At 41.2% G+C, this 26,632-nt stretch overlaps 1 protein-coding gene across 1 annotated transcript in view; it reads left to right on the top strand.

Annotated features, from left to right (window-relative positions):
* The window catches only part of LOC138585227 (centrosomal protein of 128 kDa), a 47,304-nt gene extending 21,462 nt beyond the window's left edge, over positions 1-25,842 (top strand). Inside the window, exons 17-25 of the mRNA XM_069657520.1 lie at positions 397-561; positions 5,436-5,495; positions 7,936-8,128; positions 13,822-13,871; positions 15,073-15,096; positions 18,602-18,679; positions 20,340-20,453; positions 23,377-23,485; positions 25,613-25,842. Of these exons, the coding sequence (XP_069513621.1) occupies positions 397-561; positions 5,436-5,495; positions 7,936-8,128; positions 13,822-13,871; positions 15,073-15,096; positions 18,602-18,679; positions 20,340-20,453; positions 23,377-23,485; positions 25,613-25,686 (867 nt within the window). The 3' untranslated portion in view covers positions 25,687-25,842. The remainder of the gene's footprint in view (positions 1-396; positions 562-5,435; positions 5,496-7,935; positions 8,129-13,821; positions 13,872-15,072; positions 15,097-18,601; positions 18,680-20,339; positions 20,454-23,376; positions 23,486-25,612) is intronic.
* The last annotated feature ends 790 nt before the right edge of the window (positions 25,843-26,632 follow it).

The following is a 26,632-nucleotide window of genomic DNA, read 5'->3' as shown; positions in this document are numbered from 1 at the left end:
TGTCCCAGGGACAGGATAATGATCCACGACCTCTGGGCAGCACTGATCAGATGGTTCCTGTGCCTCGGACATATCGATTGACTGTGTCCTAGTGGGGACCCTGAAACTATTGACAGTGCAGGCCAGAGAAGGAAAATTAACTAGGTCTGTTTGTGTGAGAGAAAACGGAATGGCTCCCCGTCTACATTATGTGTAACTGAGTAAACTATAAGAACTACTGGAACTGAACTAAGCAAAGCTGTCTCTCTCCTTCTGAGATTTCTATACTCATCTTCAGAAGATCACCTGCGATGACTGTCCTTATGCCTTGTGAGATACAAATTACAAAATTAAGAACATAGTAAAAGCTATTATGCATCTACAATACCCCACTCTGCTGACTCCCATCCTCCACAGGTCAGGTCAGGTGAGCGGAGACGTGCCTCAGAGTCCGAGCTTGTTAAGCTGGAGGAGAAGGTGTTCCGGATGGAAGGAGAGCAGCAGGCAGTCCTCGGCTCTCTGGGTGAGGAACTAGATTCAGCTTGTCGCAGCCTGGCGAGGAATGGTGAAGACAAACTGCAGGTATTTTATTTTATTACATTAAATATGCAGTGTTTTTTGTGTGTTTGTTTGTGTATTTAGAGCAGCAATTAGCGAGTTTCGAATTTATTATTATACATATGGAATATTAAAGTCTACTATGCACAGTAAAGTTTCTACAGTACATCTCAATAATCAGTGTTTTCCACATACTGCCCACCAGAAATGCCCACATCCTTGTAAGCTAATGAACACATGGTCCACGCACACTCCCCCCCCTGCAATACCTCTGCTGCTCCAGGCTAATGAACCCCGCCAGCTCTTATCTGCTTATATAGATTCCCAGTCTGGTCCAGCAGTGCTGCAGCCAGACATGAGAGCCAACGCCTCGCCTCATCTGTAATCTGTCATGTTGAAAAGAAGTCAAACCCGCTAGTGATTGGCTTAATGAGGGGAATCATTAACAGTTAAGGGTATATTAGGTTTCAGTAACCTCCTGGTAGCCTGCTTTTTCGTCTTTAAAGCAATAATTTAAGAAGTTTGAAGACAGTGTGGTGCTGTATGAGAATTAAGGAATATAATTAGACCACTTTCCAGTTAACCGACAAGTTAATATCTGCACAACAGCCTTGCCTTAAAAGCCGAACAATGTGGGAAACCTTGTCTTGTGCTACTTCCTGTCCATGTCTGTCTTCCCTAACTTGTGACCTACTTCCTGTCCACATCTTTTTTTCTGGGCTCAACTGGCTCAGGTAGGTACACACCATGTAACTAAGTGCTTGTACTGAATCCAGCCCTGGACATATGTCATTTTTTGTTCTATTTCCTCAACCTTTTCTGTCTCCTTTAAATGAATGTATTACAACGAAGAGAAACACCGCTGTGCTCATCTCTATAAAAACATCTTGCTGTGTCCTTTCCAGTTGCTGTTAGTCTAAACATCTCTGCCATTTGCTTCTCTCTAGACTTTGCCATCTTTGCCATTTTCTCAGCGGGAGGTGAAGCAAACAAACTGTAACCAAAGATGCACAGTCACAGACGTAGTCGCGTTCTGAAAGAGGCATACAAACCATGCAGTCGCACATTTAAATTAGCAGTGGCAGACACTTGGATTCACTGGCAGTGCTGCTGAGAAAATAGTCGCATTCTTTTCACTTCAACCCCACAGACAGCACTTTGAACTCCCAGCCTACTTGTTCAGTTTTTCAACAGTTTCACCTCCTTTTTGTCTGCTGCTGCGCAGCGCGGCCTTTGATGGTTCAGGAGAAAGTAAAGAGAGCGAGAGGCACAGAGGCATGTTTTATCCTCCCACACAGTCACACGCTTGCCGTGTGGTTGTAAACTCCCTGAGACGGGGACCTCTGCACAGCAGCACGCCATTGCCGCTCTTTGAGCTGTCGAAGCAACAACTTGGGAAATTCGTTTTGCTTGGATCTGGCGTTGAGTGACGGCTTGAAAAAGTTGCTTGACACCTGTGCAGCGACAATGTTGTTTGCTAAGGCTCGGGACAGAATGGGTCCAAAAAAATCCTGCTGCGTGCTTTCCATGTCTGTTGATCATGCGTAAACACCTTGCCACAAGGGTGCACTTGAAGAAAAGGTTGTACTTTTTTGTTGTCTTTGTTAACAGCTGTGTGTGAGTTTGTGTGCCTGAATTCGTGTTTGTTATCTCCTCCGGATTGTTTTGTTTTTTACCTGTATAGCATGGTGGGAGTTATGTTTCTGCTAAGTCTGTTTGTGTGTTAGCAGAATGTCTTCCTCTGGATGGATTTGCACAAAACCCCTAAGGAAAGGTTGATCATGGGACAAAGAAGCAATCATTAGTTATGCAGGGTGACTTCTGAGTGTGTGTATTCTGGCTGATTCTGTGGCTATGTATGCAGACTGTTTGGGGAGTGGTTGTGCAGTTGAATGCATTTCGTGGTCAAACCAGCAGCGTACATACGACAAAGGGTTGTGTGACTCTGACTTACATTAGACATAGATTTTAATAAAGTAAAAAAATAGTTGCCTACATGGAAATAACACAACTGCAACACATAAGTCCATTTGGAAATGTGTAGTTATCTGACTTAGGGATGCACGATATTATCGGCAGGTTTTCAGTATCTCCAGATAATAGCTTGAAAATGACATATCAGCAGATATTTTCCACCGATCAAACAACTTTAACAATGCCTAAATGCTCGACAATTTTCCTAAAAAAGCTTGACCTAATGCTTGTGTAGATCTCTCTGCAGTAGCCTTCAGTTTCTGCATCGTTTAATCTATTGCTTTCTCTCTGCTGTTTTTGTCTCTTTTCTTTTTTTCCCTCTGTAAACAGATCGACCTCAAATTTATCAGACTTATTTCAGTGGATTGATGTGATTACAGTTAGTCCTCTGGATTGTGTGATTAGAGCCGCATCCCTAGCAACAGTCTGTTCTTCATAGCAACAGTCTGTTATCGAGAAATAACAGACCTCGGAATACCATAATTAACCAATCAGAATCAAGTATTTAACACAGCCATGTAATACATATAAATATAACACTACTGTACATATGAATATATATATATAATTAAACATTTAAAAAAAAAAAAATTATATCATGAAACATATGACAGAATTAAATCACTATTTCAGATTTTAAAATATGGAGCAGTCTGACTTCAAACAGATTTATTTTTACATTATAGAATATTTACCCACACTTGTAGCACAGCTCAATGGATGCCAATGTCAGCTAGTCAATAGGACACCATTACCCTGGATTCAAAATACACACCCTCCTCATTTATTGACATCCGGCAGAGCACTTGAACCTGGCTCAACTTTTACCTTAAATGATGTAATCTGGCAAAACATTTAAGGATGTAACATAAACAAAGTTTTTCTAATTATTTACACCATGATAACTTTCAACATATTGTACATCAATATTAATATTTTATATTATTATTATTATTATTATGTAAAGTCTCAAGTATCCTAAAGACCATTTTATTTGCAGAAGACCTACATTTACTTTACTGTGGGGATGACCTGGAAAGACTTCTGGATACAGTAGAAAAGGAACTGAAGAAACTGAAGAGGAGGTTTGATTCTAATAAGCTAACATTAAATTTGAGCAAGACAAAATTAATAATATTCTGACATCGATCAATTAACTCAAGCAAGAAACTGATGATTAATGAGGTACAAATCGAAGGAGTGTCTGAATAAAACATTCTTGGAATAATAATAGACAGTACACTCTGCTGGAAACCACACAAATTATATCAAAGCAAATATATCTAAGTCAATGGCAACATTATATAAAGTAAAAGATCTTTTAAATCAACGATCACTATATACTTTGTACTGCTCCTTCATACTACCATACATTAGTTACTGTGTGGGAGTGTGGGGGGACACCTACAAAACAAACGGATCCTATTTTCCTCCTTCAAAAAAGAGCCATAAGAATCATTAATAAAACAAATTATAGAGAACCAACACACCCACTCTTCATCACACTAAATACCCTAAATTTAAGGACCTGGCTGACTTCAAATCTATTCAAATCATGTACAAGGTAAAACATCAACAGGTACCAAACTGTTTCCAGAGGTTTTTTCAACTGAGGGAAACTAAACACAATCTCAGGAACATACCTATGCTAAACTTCATTGTGTTACAACAAAGGGGGTTTCTTTTTCTTTTATGTCGTCATTTTAAACATGTTCGAAATAAATAAATCAAACAAAAACAGTTGTAAAATCCTGTTTCAGTCTCACAAACCTGGCCTCTGATCTCTTTCTCAAACCTCCTGGAACCTTTTTCATGTCTCATTGGTATCTAAAGCAGCACCCACAGGTCTGTTTTCTGTTCCCTAAATGCACACCTAGTCTTGTTTGAGCAATCAGTAAACATAGGAAAAGACAAACTCTCCATTATTGGACAAATAGCTTTTCCCTTTTTACGTTTAAACTGCCACTCTAGGTCGTCCTGCGGGCCCAGTGGTCCTTTGTTGCAAATTCGCAGTAAATTTCCATTCTTTATCCAGGTTCCTTCTCTGTATCCACACCATCACTTTCTAAAACAATGAAAAATAATGACCACCTGCTCAGCGGTGCAGAGTTAAAGTGCAACACAAATGGCCTCTGAACAGACAGAGACTTAATATTCTACGTGGCGTTATAATAATAAACTTAAATACATAGAATGATACCTTATGCACATGTCTCCTAACGTCAGCCAAGCAGGCAATGAGGCATTAAACCGATTATTAACCTTTGGAGAATATTTCACATGTGGAGCTCATATATCTCAACAGCTCCACAGTTTTATCTGAGGTGTGCTTTCAGCTGAGTGCCATCTAGTTATGTGACTGTTTATCTGTGTATCGGAGTGTCCTATTGTCTTAAGAGTGTCTGTTGTGCGTGTATTTGTGTGTGTGTACGTGTTTCTGTGTGTCAGCAGTCATTAGGAGCTGGCAGACAGTCAGTTTGTATTGCTGATGCTGACAAGCTTGTCTGAGAAGGATGGAACATACTCCCTGAGCTCATTTTTTATGACAGACACATAAAGCCTCTGTGTGTAAGTGCGTATGCATGCACCCGTGTGCGTACTGTCACAGGCAGTTTAACAAACACGCGCGCCAATTTAAGTTGGCAGAAGCACTTCTTCACAAAAGTTAAGGGTTTGACAGGAGGCGTTTTTTCTCATTTTCATCCTGTTGTTTGTCCGTCCATATTTCGATCACTGTGTCTGTTCTTGTACACCCTGTAACTCCTCCTGTCTCTTGTCTTATATTTTTTGTATTTTTAGACTTAAAAATAAGTACTGTACATTCTTTAAATCTCAACTATAAAAAAAATGGCACTCCTTATTGTAGACTTTTCATGCTAATAAAGGCGGCCAAGCTTCCATTAATCTCTGTTTTGTTTTTATAGGCGATCTCCCAGAAACCTGGACTAGTGAAAGACCCTCACCGCTGGCTAGCTGAGACGAAGGTACAATGATTACACACAGCAGTGCCGCCATCCTTACAAGGACTATGTCTACATATTTGATTATATAGCTGAGAAAACCAGAGTAAGCATGTCACACTTTTACAATGAACGTCAGGCCTCCCCTCTAAAGAAGATTAATAAATGACAATGGCATACATGTGATATAATAATTATCACCCACCTTTATTTACACTTGCCGGCCCCTATATTAGGTGCACCTGTTCAACTCCTCGTCAACGCAAATGTCAGCCAATCACATGGCAGCAACTCAATGCATTTAGGCATGTAGACATGGTCAAGACGATCTGCTGAAGTTCAAACCGAGCTTTAGAATAGGGAAGAAAGGTGATTTAAGTGACTTTGAACGTGGCATGGTTGTTGATGCCAGACGGGTGGGTCTGAGTATTTCAGAGACTGCTGATCTACTGGGAATTTCTCAAGCACAACCATCTCTAGAGTTTACAGAGATCAGAGGAGAATGGCCAGATTGGTTCGACCTGATAGAAAGGCAGTATCTCTCAAATAACAACTTGTTCCAACCGAGGCATGCAGAAGAGCATCTCTGAACCCACAACACGTCAAACGTTGAAGCAAATGGGCTCCGGCAGCTGAAGACCACGCCTGTCAGCTGAGAACAGGAAACTGAGGCTACAACTCGCATGGGCTCACCAAAACTGGACAATAGCATGAAAGCATGGATCCATCCTGCCTTGTATCTGCTGGTGTAATGGAGTGGGGATATTTTTTTTGGCACAATTGATCATCCTTTAAACGCCACAGCCTGCGCGAGTATCATTGCTGACCATGTCCATCCCTTTATGACCACAGTGTACCCATCTTCTGATGGCTACCTCCAGCAGGATAACGCGTCATGTCACAAAGCTCAAATCATCTCAAACTGGTTTCTTGAACATCTCTCAAACGGCCTCCACAGCCACCAGATCTCAATCCACTAGAGCACCTTTGGGATGTAGAGGATCAGGAGATTGGCATCATGGATATGTGCAGCCGACAGATCTGCAGCGACTGCGTGATGTTATCATGACAATATGTGTTGAATCTATGCCACGAAGAATTAAGGCAGTTCTGAAAGCAAAAGGGGGTCCACCCTGGTACTAGCAAGGTGTACCTAATAAAGTGGCAGTCAGTGTATACTTATCATTTAGGGGCAACCCTCATCAACAATCCCCCTTTTGACACATAGATTCTGCTACAGTGCCGTAACAAAGCTCCACCGTGGCTAGGTTCGTTACAATGATAATCACCGGTGGCAAGGCGTAACAGAGGGCTAACAGTCCTGTCTTGAAAATGCTGTGTACTAGGGCCTAATGACATCAAGTCAATCACAACACAAATACAAAGACCCAAAGACAAAAACAGAACAGTCAACAGTAATATGGTCATTATCCAGCTGAGCATTGATGTGTACTGAGAGTCAGTAGTGTTCATAAACATTCAAAGATTTGACCAAAAAATCTTTCCTAAAAATCATAACAGCAAAATGTTAGTGTTAGAGTTTTTTAGTTCTATTATTAAGTCAGCATCATGGTTATCCTGATACTCTTGCTTTAGTGAGTCTCTTTTTAATTGGTGAAATTATGAGATCCAGATTTTACTTAATATCTTCTCACCGTTGTGTTCTCTTCCACAATAATATTTGCTGCCTGGCTTCTTTCCAAGACACATCAGTACCCACTTAGCATTGCAATGATGTACTGCACAAAAAGAAACATGTGATTATAGCTTTGGCAATGATGCATAACACTGTGTTAAAATGTGTTTGCACAACTCATGGTGTTTATCACCATAATATATTTCTCCTGTCAGAAAGGCTTTTAGAGCACAAAGCATTTACAAGAATAAAACACCAGAGACCAAGAGCTATAATTAGCTCCCTCGTTAGCTGTTCTTATGTTAGTAAAATCTAGGTATGATTTACAGGCTAATAGAGCACTGTTAGAATTCCCATGTAGCCAATCATTTTGCATGGCTGTAACAGCCCTTTGTGTAAAACACTGAGCTATTTATGTTACCTGTTGCTTTAACAGGGTGCTCCACACTGCTTAAAAGCGAGGTGTTGTTTTATTACTTTCTGAACTTGAGCTTAACAACACATTAAATGACATAATGGCAAAATCATGGTGGAACATTTTGTGCTCAAAAGCATTTCAAGACCATTGTAAACTTGCAGTTTGGACAGTTTGAATTCTTAATGAATGCATCTGGCTCAACAGAAAATTGGATTTGCTCATTATTCCGTATATCAGACAGTTTTGTACGACTATTTTGTTGTTAGGAAAACCTATATGGGTAATTTTCTCAATTTTTAGTGCTCTGATCCCTTTAAAATCTGAATAAAACCTTAACTCACAAAGCTCATCCTACATTACTCTTATCAAAATCAACAGTGCACTGTGTTGTATTTTTTTAACCCGTCTAGACGAAGCTACGCTGGCTCTGTGAGGAGGTGCGGGAGTGCAACACAAGAGAACAGCGCCTAAGGAAGCAGCATCAACAGACCAGGGATCAGTTAAAGGCCCTCAGGCAGAGCAGGGACTCGGAGCAGGCGGCTCTCCAGCAGCGCCTGGACCAACAGGAGAAGCTGCTGCACTCCCTCAGCACTGAAAAGAGAGGTACGGTAACAGCGTCTCTTTGAGAGAAAAAAAAACAACACTTCCTCTCTGATTTTACCCACACTGAGGAAGCAAGTGGGAACGCAGCGTAGGGTTTGTGAATGAGGATGTGTGTGGTGTTTTCTTTCACTTAAACAATGGTAGTGTCGTCATTAGAGCAGGCAGATTACGCACACAACCTACGCTAAATATATTTGTACGGCACAGCATCGTGGGACACTAATCAGGCTCTATTTTCTTTATGAGTCAGATAATATGTGGTATCAAAAAATATTGAAAACAAACCCTGTGGTTACATTTTTGCTGTTTAAACAGCACGAACGCTACAGCACGCTCTAAATGAAAATGATGACGTTTTTGTGTTTTGCTGTAATGGATGCATGTTAATATGGGTGTCTGTGCCTGACTATTTGAGCCATTGTCTTTAAGCCTGCTGCACTGTCTGTTTATGGTTACAAATGTTGGACAACAGCTTCTTAATGTGTCTGAACTTTGAGACTTCTATAGAAAAGCGTTTGTTTTTTTTGCCCGTCTCAAGTCCCTTTTTTCTCTTAATGAGCTGTAACTGCAGGAGAGAGAACAACTTGTTTTTAGCCCGTCACGTTCACAATACAGGAAACGGGCCTCATTTGTGTTCCATTAACAGATAAGAGAGTTAAAAGACACACGGAGAGAGCGAAAGGGACACATGGACAAGAAAATGGAAGACTTGTGCACAGAGAAAATCAACAGTCTGTAATGTCGCATTGTTTTTTAGTGAGAAACGTCGTACTGCAGAGCTTGAAGAGCCCTGGCAGAACCACTGTTTTGCATTTCCACTTTGCTACATTCAGATAAGCCAGCTGTTGATCCAGCCTCAGACCCCCTTTTGGAAACGCACAGTTCCCTCTGTCTTTGTACCCTATCACCCCTTTGACAGAAGCTGCCTCGTCGGTCTTCACTGCAGGCAGTAGCACTGATATGGTCTCTTCAGTAATTAGACCTAAGAGTAATCTGTGTGTCAGCTACAAGATCTGCTTATTTAAAAGGAAAGCGTGCAAATTATGATTTTATCAACTGAGCTTTGAATATGGCTTCTTCTCTGTAACGTGTTCGCTCAGTGAGTTTGCTTGTTAAGTTACTGCAGAGCATGATTAAAGCTTCTGTGAGGAGCTTTCGTTTTGTGTTGATTTTGGCGCCCCCTGTGGTCAACATCGTACCTCTTATCTTGTTGCTAATTTTGTCCTGTACATGCAGGATTGTACAGGTGTTTGTTTTTTTAAAGATTATTTTTCTGGCTTTTTGCCTTCATTACGTGAGACAGGAAATGTAGGGAGTTTGTACCAAATAGATCGGTAGATTGGGAGTCGAACCTGCGCTCAGTGCGACGAGGACTGTAGCCTCTGTATATGGGGCGCCGACTCTGCCAACTGAGCTAAACCAGCGCCCCATACAGGTGGTTTTTAACAAAAAATCTTATCCTGCTTTCTTTAACAGTCATATGTATCACTCACTTAAAGTTTTTGCCCTGGAAAATGTAAACAAAGGCATGTATCATCTGACACCTACCCCCCTCAGCGGTTTCAGGCATTAAAAATAACTATATAGAAATAATCAATCTTGTCGCTGATGGTTTGCTTTTGTAGGTCATATAGAGTAATCAGAATTATAACCAGTAAAAAACTCCTCACAAGAGCTTTAAAGATTCCCTAGCAGCATACAGTGTGAACATCTACATTTATGATAAGCAGTATAGACACAATGCATGTGCAACAGTAAATCAATAAACTCAACCATGCGCGGCAAGCACTAATAATGTCTGTTTACCCAGCAAAACAGATCCTTGTTTTTCTCATTTATATAATCAAGCTGGAAATTGTAATATTATGAGATTTATTTACCCTTTTCCTTGATGTCTACTCGTCTCAGTCGATCGACTGGTAACAGGAGCACTCTCTGCAATCCTGTCTGATATACAGTGTTTTTTTCTCACAGTGAATTTAGTATTGTTCAATTGTGCTTGCAGCCCATGTATTTTCAGAGATTTCATCACTTGCACTGTGCTCTCTATTGGCTTTTCTCTTTTAAAAAAAACAGCACTGGATGTGTAGATAACAGTAGTTCTATCTGTGGGTGAGATGTGACTGGACGTGAGTCAGCGAAGGGAACAACAGTGGATTACCAATACCAACTCTCTTGTGCCTGCTTTAAAGGTAGATTTCAACAGGCTTAACCAGAGGTTGGAGACACTAGAGATTTGTCTGCAGCCTGAAACGATGTGTGAGTAAGTATATATACTGATCAGCCTAATGTTGTGTAGGTCCCTTTTGCCGCCAAAATAGCCCTGACCTGTCGAGGCATGGACTCCACTAGACCTCTGTAGGTGTTCTGAGGTATCTGGCACCATGGCGTTAGCAGCAGATTCTTTAAGTCCTGTAAGTTGAGGTGCGGCCTCCATGGATCGGACTTGTTTGTCCAGCACATCCCACAGATGATCGATTGGATTGAGATCTGGGGAATGTTGTCGTGTTCCTCAAACCATCCTCAACCATTTAATGTGGCAGGGCACATTATCCTGCTGAAAGAGGCCACTGCTATTATGGAATACTGTTTCCATGAAGGGGTCTACTTGGTCTGCAACAATGTTTAGGTAGGTGGTACGTGTCAAAGTAACATCCACATGAATGGCAGGAAAAATTGTTGCCCATTGTAGGCGCTTAAGGTGGTGGACAGGGGTCAGCATGGGCTCTCTGACCGGTCTGCGGCTACGCAGCCCAATAGGCAACTGTGATGCACTGTGTGTTCTGACACCTTTGTATCAGAACCAGCTTTAACTTTTTCAGTAGTTGAGCTACAGTAGCTCTTTTGTTGGATCGGACCACACGGGCGAGCCTTCACTCACCTAGCGCGTCATGACTCTGTCTCCTGTTCACTAGTTGTCCTTCCTTGGACCACTTTTGGTATGTCCTGACCTCTGCAGACCTGGAACACGCCACAAGAGCTGCAGATTTGGAGATGCTCTGACCCAGTCGTCCTGCCATCGCAATTTGGTCCTTGTCAAAGTCGCTCACATCCTTACGCTCGCCCATTTTTCCTGCTTCCAACACATTACCTTCGAGGACAAAACGCTTGCTGCCTAACATATCCCACCCACTGACAGGTGCCGATGTTAATAGAAAGTCAATGTTATTCACTTCACCCGTCAGTGGTCATAATGTTATGGCTGATGAGTGTAAGTCAAGTGTGTTGGTCAGTGTGATCAGATGTATGGCTGAATGCACACTCGCATGAGGAGGTGGAGATTCAGTCACTCTGGTAAATATTGAACTTGGGAACAATCAAACAGAAAAGGAGGATTACAAGTTATGAGTGTTCACACATTTATATAATCTGCTGTTTACTTTCAGAAAAGTGACATCAGTGTTATGGTCCTTGTGTCAGTGAAGAGCTTTATCTATTGTTAGTTAGACTGAGTCATGTTTGAAGCAGCAGCTATTTTAAACAAAATACTGATCCAAGAGTGAGCATATTGGAAGAATAATAAGTTATGATTATACTTCACAATGATTAATGGAAAAAAAATGTTTTTGAACATTTTCTTCTTTTCATTATTCCCACCCTTTAATTAAAACAGTTTGCACAGAGCTTGCTGTGGTTGATGTAACGCCAGACAAAGTAAGTTCTGTGGCATTTGTCTAATAAAACTAAAATGCTAAATCAAATCGGAGCTATTCCTCTAAATTAACACCTCATTAAGCAAACAATCAGTGACTGTGATTAAAAACAATTACGTTTATTGTTTATAGGAACACCAGAGTTTCTCCTTCCTGTTTGGGTAAAAGTAAAACACCAGTATTTGAGTAACATTCATCACATAATCAATACACTGTTTCTGTTTTTCTTTAGTATTCTGGTGTGTTAGTTTGAAGTTGATTTAGCTGTTTGGCATCATCTATTTCATTAACACTTGACAATTAGTGGATTCATTAGTACAGATGTACCGTGCAGGATTTATAACCTGACTCTTTTCACCATTACTCTGCTGAAACATCATTTCCACCTAACTTCCTCCTTATTTGTACAATATTTGCTGTTGATGTAAGTCAGATAAAATGTTTGTGTATGTGTTTATTAAGAGGGGATTAGCTCTTCCGGTGCTGCATTGATTCGTCGAGAGCTCACTCAAACAGCAGAGCCTTTTAAGCCAAGCGCAACTGTTCTAATTATTTGCTACAAAGGTTCAGATGCTTGGCACGTGTCTAGGGGCGGCTGTGGCTCAGTGGTAGAGTCCTCTTTAAATCTGAGGGTTGGTTGTTCGATCCCCAGCTCCCTCGGTAAACATGTCGAAGTGTACTTGGGCAAGACGCTGAACCCCAAATTGCTCCTGGTGCTCAGCAGTGTGTGAATGTGATGACTGATAGACAGTTGGGACTTTACGTAGGAGCCTCAGCAATCAGTTGGTGAGTGGGTGAATGTGTCGTAGTGTAAAAGCGCTTCGAGTTGTCGCAAGACTAGAAAAGCACTATATAAGTACACTTAGTATTTTCATTCAGGGGCAAGCATACAGTTAAGATATATAGATATATGAAAAAGAAAGTTTTCAACAAAACATACATTTGAATAAATACGAGCCTGGACGATATTAGCGGCAGATAAGAGCATATCACAGATATATGGGCATCAGTGTTTATGTTTTCTAAAATATGTGATATGAAAAGCAGAGGGATTGATTCTGATTCTATTGTTTACAACTCTCAGCACTGTCTGCCTCACAGCTGAGCAGATTGAGGCACTAGAATAAGTTGACATGGTATAAAAATGTGGAATAATGCTTTATAAAGTTGTTAAAAGTGATTAATCGAAGATTTCCATATAAATAAATGTCTGTTAAGTCTCTATCACTGAATGAGGTAACATAATAGTGATTGAGCCTATGGCCCATTGATGAAAGCCTTTGCATTTGCAGTATATACTATAGACACACAGTCCATAATTAATATATATATATATATATATATATTATATAGTATAATTAATATATATAATATATATATATATATTATATAGTATAATTATGGACCGGGTGTCTGTAGCGATATACCCAGAAAAAATCACAAGCGGTTAGTGACGTGTTTTCCATCACCCAGCAGTGGTTGGTCTGCCAGAGAGAGTAGGCGGAGCTAAGCAGCTGCTTTTACGGTCTCTGCAAGTGTTGCGAGTAAACAGTAATCTACTATGGCTGAACAAACAAAGAAAAGATCGATGACTACAGATACAACTTCAGAAATAAGTGAAAATCCAAAGAAAAAGAAACAAATTTGACACTCAGATGAAGGCAAACAGTCTAAAAAGGAAAGCGACCGTCAGCGAGGAAAATCAAGAGTTACAACCGGAGCCAACCGTGGACGTCACACATGCGACACTGTTTGGATATCTGGGAAGTGTGCTCCCGCAATTACCATTTATCGCCATAGGTGCCGCCAAAGGGAACGAAACTGAGATCTTTGAGATTATCACTTGAAAGAAAGTTGCCTTCTGAAAACTTCTGAACAAATTCAGTGCAATTCCGGCACAAAATTTATTATAATCGCACACTGTATCATAATCAGTGAATATTTCCCCTATAAAATCTGTATTGGTGTAAGTCTCGTGCTGGTCAAGCTCTTGTATACGTGTGAATTTATAAAACAACTTACATAATGCTTTTCTTTCAGAGCTTTTGGAGAAGAGTCGCAGGAAGGAGGATGAAATGAGGAGCCTTCAGGTAAGCATTATATGTCTTTACTAATCTTTGTCTGTACTTCTGTGCATTTTATGACTGTAAGTCAGCACTGTAAATAGTGTATTTTAATTATCCAGCTGCCCTTATTTCAAAGAGGCCACACAGCAACAACTATTGTCAGTTGTTGTACTATTTTTGTTCATACACGCAGCCTTTAAATTATTGTTTCTTGTGTATATCTGTTGGGTTGTTATTGAGTTAACGCTGGCCCTCAGTCATCGGAGTTCTGTGATGCAGTGCTACACACATTAGTACACAGCCGTCGGCCTGACAGACTCCTTGCAGCCTTGCTCGGACAAGTAGCTAATTACTGCAGACACGAGGCCTTGGAGTTTAAAAGCCACCAGAGGCCTTGTCTCTGTCTTGCAGTGCTGCAGCATTTACACTTGGCAGGCCACCAACTCACCTTGTCTGGATTGGACTGGCCCCCTGCGCCTCACCGGGCCTTTACTCGCCATTAAAAAGCAAGACACACACACTAAAATGTCAGCTAATCATTTGTCCTTTCCCAGTGTGTGTTTGCACCTCTGTGAACGTGAGAGTAGTTGTGTTCGATACCGGGGTCCCGACTGTGGCTGCATGATGGCACCTGCCAGATCTCGTGTGCGATTAATCAGCCCTCTCAGACCCAGTCAAGCTTTTAATTATGAAGGATGAGGAGAGAGAGATGGAGAGTGAGGGATGTGCACGAGTAAGGGGGAAAAAAGGTTGGTGGGATGTGCTGAGGAAAAGAAAGTCCCCTTGATACAAACCGGCAACACATAACAGGCAGAGGGGGGGGTGGCAGCTGTCTGAGGGGGAGAGCAGGTGTGTGTTTGAGTGGCAGATAAGAGGCATAGCATCACTTATGCATCGTTAGAGAGGGAACATCAGTCAGGAGCTGCATGAGCGGCGGGAGCCGTTTGTCTTTGTGTGTCTGCGTGTGTGATAAGAAGCCTGTTGTGTGCTTCAGACTCTCCATAGCCCCTGCATTTTCCTCCCTTGTTACATATTTGTTGAAGCACTACAGCCCCCCTTCTGTCATCGTTCTCCCACATACACTTCTTTTTTCTCTGCTTATCCACCATTTATAGCAGTTACCTGACCTCACTGTGTGGCTCAGTTTGAATAATCATTGTAGGTTATTGTTATCTTTCATTTTTGTATGCATTTAAACTAATGCTGTTTTTCTGTGTCATACCAGGATCGTGTTTTGGATCTGGAGATGGTAAGGTTTGATTAATTTCTCATCAAAGTAATTAATGAATGTAAAGAAAATAAGTGTGTACGTTCAGCTTAAGACAGCCCGGAGTTATGTAGTGCCCCTGAGTTGTTAAATAATTAGAAACCATGTTGACTCTCAGCATGATTCGATGCAGACGTGTAGGCAGGTTCACCTCAGGCTATGTTTGTTTTGCAGCCCGTAGAGGCAAACACAGGGTGAGAAATGATTGCTTTAGTCAAGGCTCACAGCTCTGTTAATCATCATAAGTCTTGCTGATGGGGTTAATAACCAAGCTGCACTGACAATACAGTATTGACCTCACCATCCAAACAGTTAACATTCAGCTTTTAGATGTCAGGCTGAAATTACTGAGCACTGCTGAAAGGTTTCATTGACCTAAGCGCTTTTTACTCTCTTGAAAAACATTAAATAGATGAAGCTGTCTAATGCAGGCTGTCGATCTATCACAATTATACCTTCAATTAGTTGCAGTTAAAAAAGAAAGGGGAAATCCCTCGGACCGCTTTCAAGTCAAATAATTTCTGTTTACTGCATCAGCACAGCTGCAGGATGAATCGACCCATCCTCCACTCAGCCTGGGTGGTGGCGATCAAACAGCGAGTCTTACTTGTGTGTCAGCGTGCCATTCAGTGTGGCAATTGGCGTGACGCCTCGTAACAACCGGTTCTTTTGATGCCTAAAGGCTGCGTCTGAATGGGAATGGGAAGGCTATTGAAACATACAGTGGAGGGATGAATAGACTTGAGTGCGACAAGAGTAGTTAGTTGATCAAAGATCAGACTGGCGGTGTTGTAACGAAAGTCCTCGCTTAGCTCTGGAGATGACCAGGCAGTATGACATCATGTGATCATACGATTCTAATTCATACTGCAGCCTTTATGAACGTGATACAAACTGTTTGAATGGGTGTTGTATAGACTACCATACCTTTAAAGAAGGGCTCATATTGGGAACAGACACCAAGCACCAACATTACCTAGAGCTGTTGTTAGAGGAGTTGTATGTTAAAAGAATTAGGGTTACTGTCCCATAAAGGCAGAAAAGCCATCATAATGATAATAACACTAATAATAATAAATAAAAAAAACCTGTTATTCTCCGCCTGTCAGCTGTAGTGCATCTTTCTCTCCATGATGAGGATGGCAGCTCTAATTAAAGTACCTTCAAAACCGTTACAATGAAATGTCAAGAAATGTGACAGATCGCTCATAGAAACATTCTCATCGTCCCTGCAGCACAATCATCCTTTCTACCGTTAATCCATATCTTCTGTATATTCCAATTAGTCTACAATTCATCATCGTATTCTTCTAGTGAAGCTTCAGAGCTAGGAGAAGGCAGTGGCATAGTGCAAGTGTTGTATATTTATAGGAAAACTCCACAGGGCACCTTTGAAACAAGTCGTTTTTTCATTCAGTGTTTCGTAACTAAATGCATATTGTGTGTGTCTCTGGAGGTCTAATGAATGTGTTCACTAAGCTCCCTTCCTTGTTTAAATCTGCATTTTTTTAATGACATTTAAAATGTTGCATTGTCTACTTCCGGGCTTGCAATCTTTTCTACTTCGTTTGTTGCTACATTCGTAATTTTAAGGGATGCACAATATTATCGGCACGTTATCGGTGTCTGCAGATTATGGCTACTAGAGTGTTTTCACAATATTTATTGCTTCATACCGTGCCTGAGTACGATTGCCAGCCCTCTCCTCTCCCCCGCCGGTCAGCTTTCACATTAATAATTTCGTTCCGTACCCGAGTACACTTGCGGTAGGACTCCAAAGCAGAAGGTGGCGGTAATGCACCTTAAAAACAAGGAGAAGAAGAAGAGTACCATCAACAACGGAGCAATGTTTATGTTCTTGTTCAGTGTAGCACAGCGTGCAAATCTCATGATCCCAAGCCCATACAATGGAGCCGACAGTACACAGTGTTCACACTTATCAAACAAACTGGATTGGACTGGACTTTAGGGTCAAGTGTACTCGGATACGGGCCCGGGTCCCTAATGTGAAAGCCCCCGAAAAAGTCACAGAAACTCGAGCCAATGAATAGAAGTTCACAACTCTTCACTAGCTAACAGTTAGCTCACATTCTCGTCATTTTACCGGACTTAACAACATCAAATACACTGAAAATACACTCGCAGCCAAAGCCGACGCTAACAGAGTGTAACATAAACATTAAGGCAAACAAACTTACATATTAATGGAGGCACACACGATATAAAGAGTCAGTCTGCCATCACTGACGTCTCCGTAGTAGGTGCAGTAAACAAGTCCGGGCGTGTCTCCCTCACTGCCGAGTTTCAGGGGGATGCTGCATTCAGGTGCTCTCAGAAACGTGAAAATCCAATCATTTTTGCATCCCTAATAATTTTCCTGGTAAATTCCAACACAGACAGAATAGTGTGAGCAGCAGGAATGTGCATCCTCAGTCAAAAAACAAACAAAGCAGGCATCAGTGTTATCTTCAAATACATTAAAATGAATGTGTCGATGTTTCTGCACCCTCCTGCATTAAGCAGCTAATGACATTTTTTTTTAACTACAACATAGTAGATTAAGCGCCTGAGCATATAGAGAAATATGTATTTACTAATATACATTTTGGTGGATCTGTGCAGATATGATCCGAAAACAAGTCTGAACAAAGTCTATATAAATCTATCTAGAAGTCTGAATAAAGTTGTGCATTTTAAGGAACAATGCATTTTGTATAGAGTCTAATATTTCACAATCTGTACAGTCATATGAGGAACATTAATAAAACATAACAGTGCTAACAATATCAGCTTTGCACCTTTCTATTTGCAGAGATAATAGGATGTAGAACCCAAAGGCATCAGTAGCGGCCGAAGAGCCCACAGACAGCTGATCCAGCTGTGCAGGCTTCATCAGTCAATCATCACTTTAGGTGACCTTTGACTGAGAACCATGTCTCATTTTACCAAATGTTTGTTTCATTGACTCTTCCTAACCCGCCTCTCTTCCTTTCATGTTTCGTCTGATTTTAAGAGAGAAAACATGAAAGGAGCACAGAGAAGGCATTTGAGGGATGTAGCCCCACTATTTACCCCTGGATTACTCTCCATTTACTATGTAGCTCATTCTTCACAGTGCTTTCTGCTTGTCTCACAGAGTGCATTGTAATTAATGATTTGGGGACACTGTACTTGATTTGTTTGTTGTTAAAAAGAAAACAGAAGACATTTAGAATGAAAATCAGTCAATTAAACAAGCATCTGTGGTCTTGGTGCTTTGGGCTACAGTCTCTTGCCACTCCTTCTTAGTCACAATATTTTTACTTCCGGATGATTGATTTTTTTTATTGCAGCACATCGTGGCAAGGATTTCTCAGTTTAATCTCTTTAAAATATGTCATGATAATAATTGCTAAATTGCTAAAAAGGATGTCAGACAAACTAAGAAACTAATAATGCTACGTAAATGAACTGATCTGGTGTGTGTTTGTGTATGTTTGGTATCCAGAACACAAGAGTAGCCCTGGACCACTTGGAGTCGATTCCAGAGAGACAATGTCTGATGGAAAACTTCAAAGATCTGGAGGTGGGTTTATTTATTATAGTGGTTAAGATGTCCTTAGATCAACCATCTCCATCTCCATGTGGTGTTCTTCATGTGCTACAAGACATATCAGGGACAACATCAGCAGTCATCTCCATGGCTGGGCCTGTCTGCTTTCAAACTGCAGTGTACCAAGGACAGGCTGAACAACATGTTTTCAGATTGGCAGGTTTGAGACGTCACAAACCTAAGGAGCCAATCCCGTTAATGGACGGGGTGACGCTATGATTATTAGGGATGCACGATTTTATCGGCACGTTATCGGTAACAGCAGATTATGGCTTGCAAATTGACATATCGGCTTACTCACAAATTGTCATTTCACCAGACTTAAAATCAAACACGCTGAAAATACACCTGTAGCCAAAGCCAAAGCCAACGCTAACAGAGTGTAAAATAAACATCAGTGCAAAACTAACTTACACATTCATGGACGCACACACGACAGGCATGATATTAACTCCAGTACAGGGGAGACTTGATGTTCCCTGCAGTAAGGTGGAAAAAAACATGTGCCTTATGTATATGTATTGAAATCAGCAAAAAGGATTGGAAAATATCGGCATATCGGATATTGGCAAAAAAATCCAATATTGTGCATCCCTAATGCATATCATTATGTGTAACCTACGGCAACCACTTCAGCAATGGAACAGCCAGCTGCAACATTTTTGCAAACTCACTACTGACTACTAACGTTAACGTTACTACTACTAATTACTACTTTTCAAGCTAGCTAAGCTCCAACAAGTTGCCACTAAACGATGGCAGAGCTGGTTTTGTTTTCGTGACGGAGGGTGCTGTTGGAAATGTACATAGTGGGTGGGGCTATACAGAGTCGGGAATCTTTAATGAGGGAGAAGGAGGAGACGCCTTGGGAGGATTTTTACAAGAAAATTAAACTTATTTGCTGAAAAAAAATAAACTGGAGCTGGTCTTTAAAAAGTCAACGATTAGAATCATTAGTCGAGGAAACCTTGAGTTGACTGGCATTTTGTCAGTTGGATCATCACACAAAGCACAGCAGGATCAACAGCATGACAGACTGAACACTTAAACTGAGTCCCAGAATGACTCTTCAGTGTTCATCGTTCACAAGGTTTTTGGCTAGAGGCAAATCATCTACAGAGGTCTCCTCCTGTTAAAACACACAAATCCAGTTTTTAAACACTAAATAAAGCAGCATTACTTTGAAAGTCTGTGTTTTTCATCGCTCTTGGAGAACGCAGACACAGGATGTCAGTGAGCCTGCAAGCTGAGCTGCAGTTAACTGTTTGTAAGTGCTCAGTCTGTTTTTGGCTCAGGATTCCTACAGTGCACGTATTTTAAGAGGGGTTTAACAAAGAGCTAAGTTATCAGCAGGTCTCCTCCCCTCCTAAACAAGCAGACCCTTTAATTCACCCTTCAATTACTTGGGCTGTCAGGTTAAAAATCTCTGACTCGTCTCAGCAGGGATTTGAGGGCTGCAAGCTGAAGCGATGCTTACTCTGGCTCGACTTGTTTTTCCTGATTTCTTTGATCTTTTAAACAATGAAGTTGAAAACGATCAAAAAAATAATCAAGACCAGTTGGGTGTCCTGTCGGCCTGGACAGGTGTCTCTGATATGTTTATAATGACACAGCCTTCATTGTGTGCCTTCAGGAGTCACAGCGGCAGAGGGACATTGTGGAGCAGCGCCACACCAAATACAAAGAGATCGTCTGGGACCTGCAGCACCAGCTGGACGAGTCCAAACGCAGAATCCAGGAGTACAGGGTACGACAGGCACGCAGACAGACACGTGCAATTCTATACCCTCGCAAAATGAGCTTTATAATGCCTTACGAAAGCCCGTACTCCCAAACAGCAACCCACACCTTTTCTATTTCAGTCACTAATTGCACTGCTTTGTTCAAACAGCAGCCGTTTGGATCAGGATAGCCTGACTTTGAGAGCCATTTATGAGTCTGGCTCGCCCACACTGCTGCCAATGTGTGCCCTGCTCCTAATTTGCAACTTGTATGAATAAATGAATAATTTCACATAATGGTAATGCATCATGGATGGTCAGAGTGGGACAAGTGCAAGCAATGACACTCAAACAAAACCTGAATTTTACCACTCACTCTTAATTGCTACAGTCTTCTTCGGTGCTATAAAGCAGCCAGGGGAGCTATCAAGACATCATTGTTGACAGCTGATTGCCAGCTGCAGTTTGCAACCTCCCCTAAACAGCCATACAGTCACTTTTTAAATGGTTTTAATCTGCCAGATTGCCCCGTCGGTTTGCCAAACGGCTCCCATGTTGAGCGATAAGTGGTGATTGCATTAGTTTAATAGCCGCTGCCCACCCGGGGTTTGTTTAAGAGAAAAGCCGGATGCAATGTCTTTACAAGAATTCTATCTTGATCAGAGTCAGCATTGCCAAAACAACAACAAACCGCTTCGGCACTAAATGTAGTCTCTGCCTGGAACATCAGTTTCTAAAGCTCTATTCAGGCACTTAATTATTCTAAGGGTCAGTGCCTGTCCTGTAATCACAGGACATCTGTAATGTTAACGACCTAAAAAAACACACTGTATTATGTGTCAGACTTCAGGCGACAGCAGTGACTTGACCAGCCCTGAAAAAGAAAATCTCAAACTATAAAGAGGGCTGTTTACATTGGGACACTTTTGCCTGCATGTTTACAGGCAAATAAATGTCTGTAAAAGAAGCTTTTATCAGACCACAGTTCATAGAAGACCTTAAATCGCTCACAGCCCAAACAGAATATTTCATCACTCTGGAGAGCACTCAGGATGTCCAAGCAAGTAGTTAAACATTTGGCTGAAATCTCTCATATCTATAAAGTGCATTACTGTAAGCCTGGCTTCTGCAGGGCTGTTCGCGCAGTCAGGCTTGTGCTGGTAATTTTACATTGTAAATTTAGCCTTATAAGGGACATGGCTGTATTGAAGTGGCTGCATTATATTCAGTCGGCTTGATGATAACACTTTAGTACAACACAGCTAATATACTTCACCTATAATTAGGTGCATTCTTTTGATATAAGTGCATGCATATGTAGTTATTTTTATGAGGAGTGATGATAATGAGCCGACCCGCCTTCACTGATCGATATCACTGTCAGCAGAGACTCTGGACTGCGATGTAGATCCATACACTGAGAGTTCAACTGAATTTCATCAACTTTCAGATGAAAAGTTAATTTTCAGTTTTACATCTCTGACCGTCCACAGGCACTGCTCCCTCTCTTGATCGCCCACATGTGCACTTTATTTCACTCTCTCATCCCCCTTCCTGTCTCTTTCTTTTCTGCAAGTCAGTGAAGTGGCGTCGAAACATTAGTATTATCATGAAAGTTCTTTTCCTGGAAATTAGGTCACCAAAACTGGGCTTCTTCTAACTCCTGTCAGGAGGAGGGTCTTTAAGGTAGCCTGGCTGACATTGACCCCATTCTAATAAACGCGGACACAGTGTCAGTCTGAATGGGGTATTTGATTCTGCGGCCATACTAGGAGTGCTACAGTGTTTTTAGCTGAAAGGTTATACCAGGACAAAAGGACAATGCTTCCATGCAGGTATAATGTCTTCTATGTTTACCCTCTTCATGAGGCGTTTTAGTATGTTAACGTTTGCTAATCGGTCCCTCAAGGATCTAATTGTTCTACGCTGGTATAAAACCAATGATAACAGACAGCATCTCACTGTAAAACACTCTTTGAGATCAAAACTGACTCCCATTTGTAACAGGGCCTCTGGTTAGTGGAAAGTTAGAAACACAGCCTCTGATTGGTCAATAGATTCAACACAAGGTCACGAAAAGGTTGCGTGAATTTGCTGAATCGCAACTTTGCAACGTCCTTGAGGGATTGGCTCCTTAGCACTTAAAGGAGCAATTATCCCCTGGAAAAAGCCACTGTCAATCAAAGTTTGTGTTCTCTGTAATCAATAGAAGCAATAATATTTGAAATTGGTGCCAGAGCTGTGGAGAAAGTTGTACAAACAGCTCGTGGTTTCGCCCATTCTACAGTCCTACAACACCCAGGGTGCATTGCGCCTCTCCCTCTGAAAGGAGCGGCCAAACGAGAGACGAGGCAACGGCTCAGAGCGGCACAGAATCTGACATACGATGAGAATATACCGGTGGATCGTCTAAAAATCTTCAGGTCTGCAGTCTACATTTCAAACCTGATGATTTTGAACGAGACACAACATCGTAGGCGGGCGTCCTAGATTGAGGAAGTGTAGTTTAGTAAGCTCCCTGGCCTCCGCCAGATGACGTGTTTTACGTAGTCTGGCAGAGGTTTTCAGGGCCTATTGGAGAAACGGATAGCGTCCTCCAGAGGCACAGAGCCAGTTTGCATTTTTTCCTACCATAATGGCGTTAGCTCCCCATAATAGCATGATAGGGCTGATGTTGAAAATCAGCAAACTGGCCCTTTAAAGAAAGTACAGCTGAAGGAAATTTGAATCACATTAATTTTGCAGGAACAAATTTAAGTGATTTTTTCCTGTGAGCACCACATTTCCTATAAATCCATCCAATAACACTTGAGACATTGAATTCTTTTTAATTTAATTCTGCTGAACTAAAGCTCTGAAAATAATCAACGTGCATTACAGCCTCACAGTGGTGCTGGCACGGCTGTAGGCTCTCACCCTCGTCATTTACTGTGTTCCTTTGTCTTCCAGGACGAGAAGCTGGACGCCACCTCCAGGAGCCTGAGACTGGCTGCTCTTTCTTCCTCCATCAAAGACCCCAGCGCATTCCTAAGCAGCTCACTGAGATCAGACACACTGTGTGAGTATTTAGATGCTGAAGCTACAAACTGCACTCCGACAGCTCATCTATATCTTGATGGCAGGCACGTTTTTCTGCATGTTTGCATTGCCAGATCATTTGAACGTATACCGGTGTTTTTTCATATTTTGTACAACAGAATCTGAACAACGGTTGGGTGGGTAAAATGAAAATCCAGGTTATTGTTCATGACAATGATATGAATGAATCTTATCTCAGTTCCTTAATATTGTTCTGTCAAAGTGGGCGAGCTCGGGGAAATGGATAATGCAGCTGTGTGTTTGTTTCAGCCCTGCTGAGTTCCACAGTGCAGTTTATAAATCTAAAGTTGTGATACACATAATAATACATGATGAATTTTACTGTGGCAGTGTTGCAGCTCTGTCACTTTTTTTATTCAGTATTTCCACCTGGCTCCCAGAGCTGAAAGTTTCCATCAGTGCTTTGGAAGTGTGTCTGTCTGTATCGCTGCCAGTGGCTCGCAGCCAGAATCACTTGTAGCACTTTCCTAAGCTGCTTACTGATATTTGGCACCGTGTGAGAGGAGAATACTTTCTCAGGCTTTGTGTCTGTTGTACCTCCAAGAATGATGGTGGCCAAAAGATATCTATGGCAATTTAACACCAGTGTTAATACACAATACTGCTTTGGCAGAAACAGTTGGAGCTAATCATTCAGCTAGTATTTCTGATTGGATGGAGTAGAGGGGTGTTATGATTAACATACAACTTCCATCAACATCAGTAAGCATGCCACTGTTCATATGCAGCTGTTCACAAGCTTTTCATTCATTGGCTGGAGTGGTGGGAGGAGTCGTGACCGCGAGCATCACGTGAATTGAAATAACTACCAATGAGCTGAAGGATTGAGTTTCTGTTGAAGGACTAGGACAGCAGTTCTGGCAACCTTCTTGTAGTTTTGGTTTTCATTTTCTTTGAACAGGGTTCGTACACAGTTTGGAAACTTTGGATTAAGATTAATTAAGATTAAAAAGAGTTTGGGAATTACTATTGCAACTATTCGCTTCTTATTGCAATTGCATATAAATAAATCCCACATGTCCACGTATTGTGCTTATCTGAACATTTTTAAGGTGTCAGAAAACATTTTAAAAAGTGGGCTGCGTCTTATATACCCGTGCGACCAATATACCAGTATAAAATGCATAGAGAGGTATTTTATTGTGTTTTACCCAGACGATGGCGCTTTAATCTTAGCTAAAGCTTTATCAAAGACATGCTCCATCATGATCGCCAGTACAGCCGCAACAACAACCAGCGTGAGCTTGACTACCACACCGGTAGCTAGCAAGATCACAAACTTGACGTGGTGAAAACAGATGGTAGGCTGTAATTTGTGTGTTTTTAATGTGTTTCAAATGAAAATAAGTTGAAATAGTGTTGAAATAACTTGCGTTGACTTATATTTCGGATTTTACGGTAATTTTCGGGAACACAGAAAAGAGTTCAGAAACTATTTGTTTCCAGATAACTACGACTATTCAGTTTTCTTTGCAATTGCATAAAAATAGCACCACATACCACGTATGTTATCATTACTAAGTACTGTTAAATTAATTGACTTTTTAAACAAACGTATTTATTAGTTATTAAAGACAGTTAAATTACGAGGGGACAATAAAATAATATATATTTAATATGCTACAGGTAAATAAAACAAGAATAGCTTCCTTTCTTGGCAGGTCGTTGATTGTCATCTAATCCCAAATATAAAGCCTGGAAACACAGAGGCTTATTGAGTCTGAATGTAACAACTGTAATCATATTTGGAGTTTGAAATATGGTTGGAAAAACTACCGAGAAGTCTGGATTTATGCATAAGGAAATAGAAAATGTGAGGAACCTTGAAGAAAAGATTTCACTGGTAAACCCTGAAGGCTGAACCTTAGTGGTGAAACAGTCTGCAGGTTTGAATCTCAGCACATGGACTGCTCCTGTGTTTGTTCGATTTCCCACACATTGCTGTCAACCACCTTCTCTTTTATAGGTCCAGTCTGGGCAGGTAACAGGGGGAATATAGTACTCCACATTTTGGAGTGTGACTGGGTGATGGACACACAGCGAATATAATTTTTGTTTCTCTCCTTCTTTCCCTCCTCTGCCACAGCTCCTCACAAACGGCTGACCAGTTCAGACTTGGAGGATTCGGCAGTCAACGGGGCCAAAACCCTCACTGAGTAGCTCAACCTTAAGTGGACCTTTTATCCGCATCTCTGCAAACACAAAAACACGGTGCTTACAGCTGATTCCACCCGCCTGGTGCTCATCCAGAACGAAGAACAACTTGACCGCACTCTGAGGCCTTGCACTCAACACTAATCCTCCTCGACTACCTCAACCAGGAAGTCACTGCGAGATGTCGCAGAAAGCTTTGAGAAACGCTGAAGGAGGAGACATTTGTGAAGGATACTGTAAACTGTTTCAATGTTATTTATGCTGTTACATTTCTTGCCTTTGTTGCAACATAAACATTTTAAATATTGTTTACCTTGTGACCAATCTGTACTCTTATTATCATGCCAATGTGTTTGTGCTACAATAATCTAATGAGAACAACTCTACACGACCAAAATACTGGTGCCTTTTCAACTTTATGCAAGTACATCATGAAAATGTGACAAATCTTCTGTTTTACAGCCTCTTTTAAATGTATTATACAATTTCCGTAATGGCTTTCTATTTTTTGTTCCATGCAGTATACATTTGTAAAAAGAAACAAGCACAAATATATGTCTATTTTTTATGATATGCAAAGGAAGTATATGCACTATGAATAAATCCCCATGTATCTAAATGTCTGGTTTTATGAGCTCACTTGATGTCCCCTTCATTTCAGAGTGAAGTGTTGGTTTTTGCAGCCGCTAAGAGACTCCAGCTACTCCCACTGGTATATCTTTTGCTTTTACTAAAATCCTACATCGGGGAGAACAAACCAAAACCACATGAGAGAGAAATGTCCTCTTTTAATTTACCGCTCAGCTTCAAAGACGTAAACACAGCACCTGCTGTGTAAACATATCTCAAAGTTGTACATAATCTTTCCTGAGCTGCATGCTTCCAGATTGTGTAATGCTGCGTAAAGGTACTGTGAGGCGTTTTTCAGTTTAAGCCTCACCAAACAACATCA

Source organism: Semicossyphus pulcher, unplaced genomic scaffold, assembly GCF_022749685.1.
Source record: "Semicossyphus pulcher isolate SPU_LCO1_2020_fin unplaced genomic scaffold, fSemPul1.0.p SCAF_11, whole genome shotgun sequence".
Taxonomy (NCBI): Eukaryota; Metazoa; Chordata; class Actinopteri; order Labriformes; family Labridae; genus Semicossyphus; species Semicossyphus pulcher.
The sequence above is the reverse complement of the archived record's forward strand: the minus strand, read 5'-3'. Positions and strand labels throughout refer to the sequence as shown.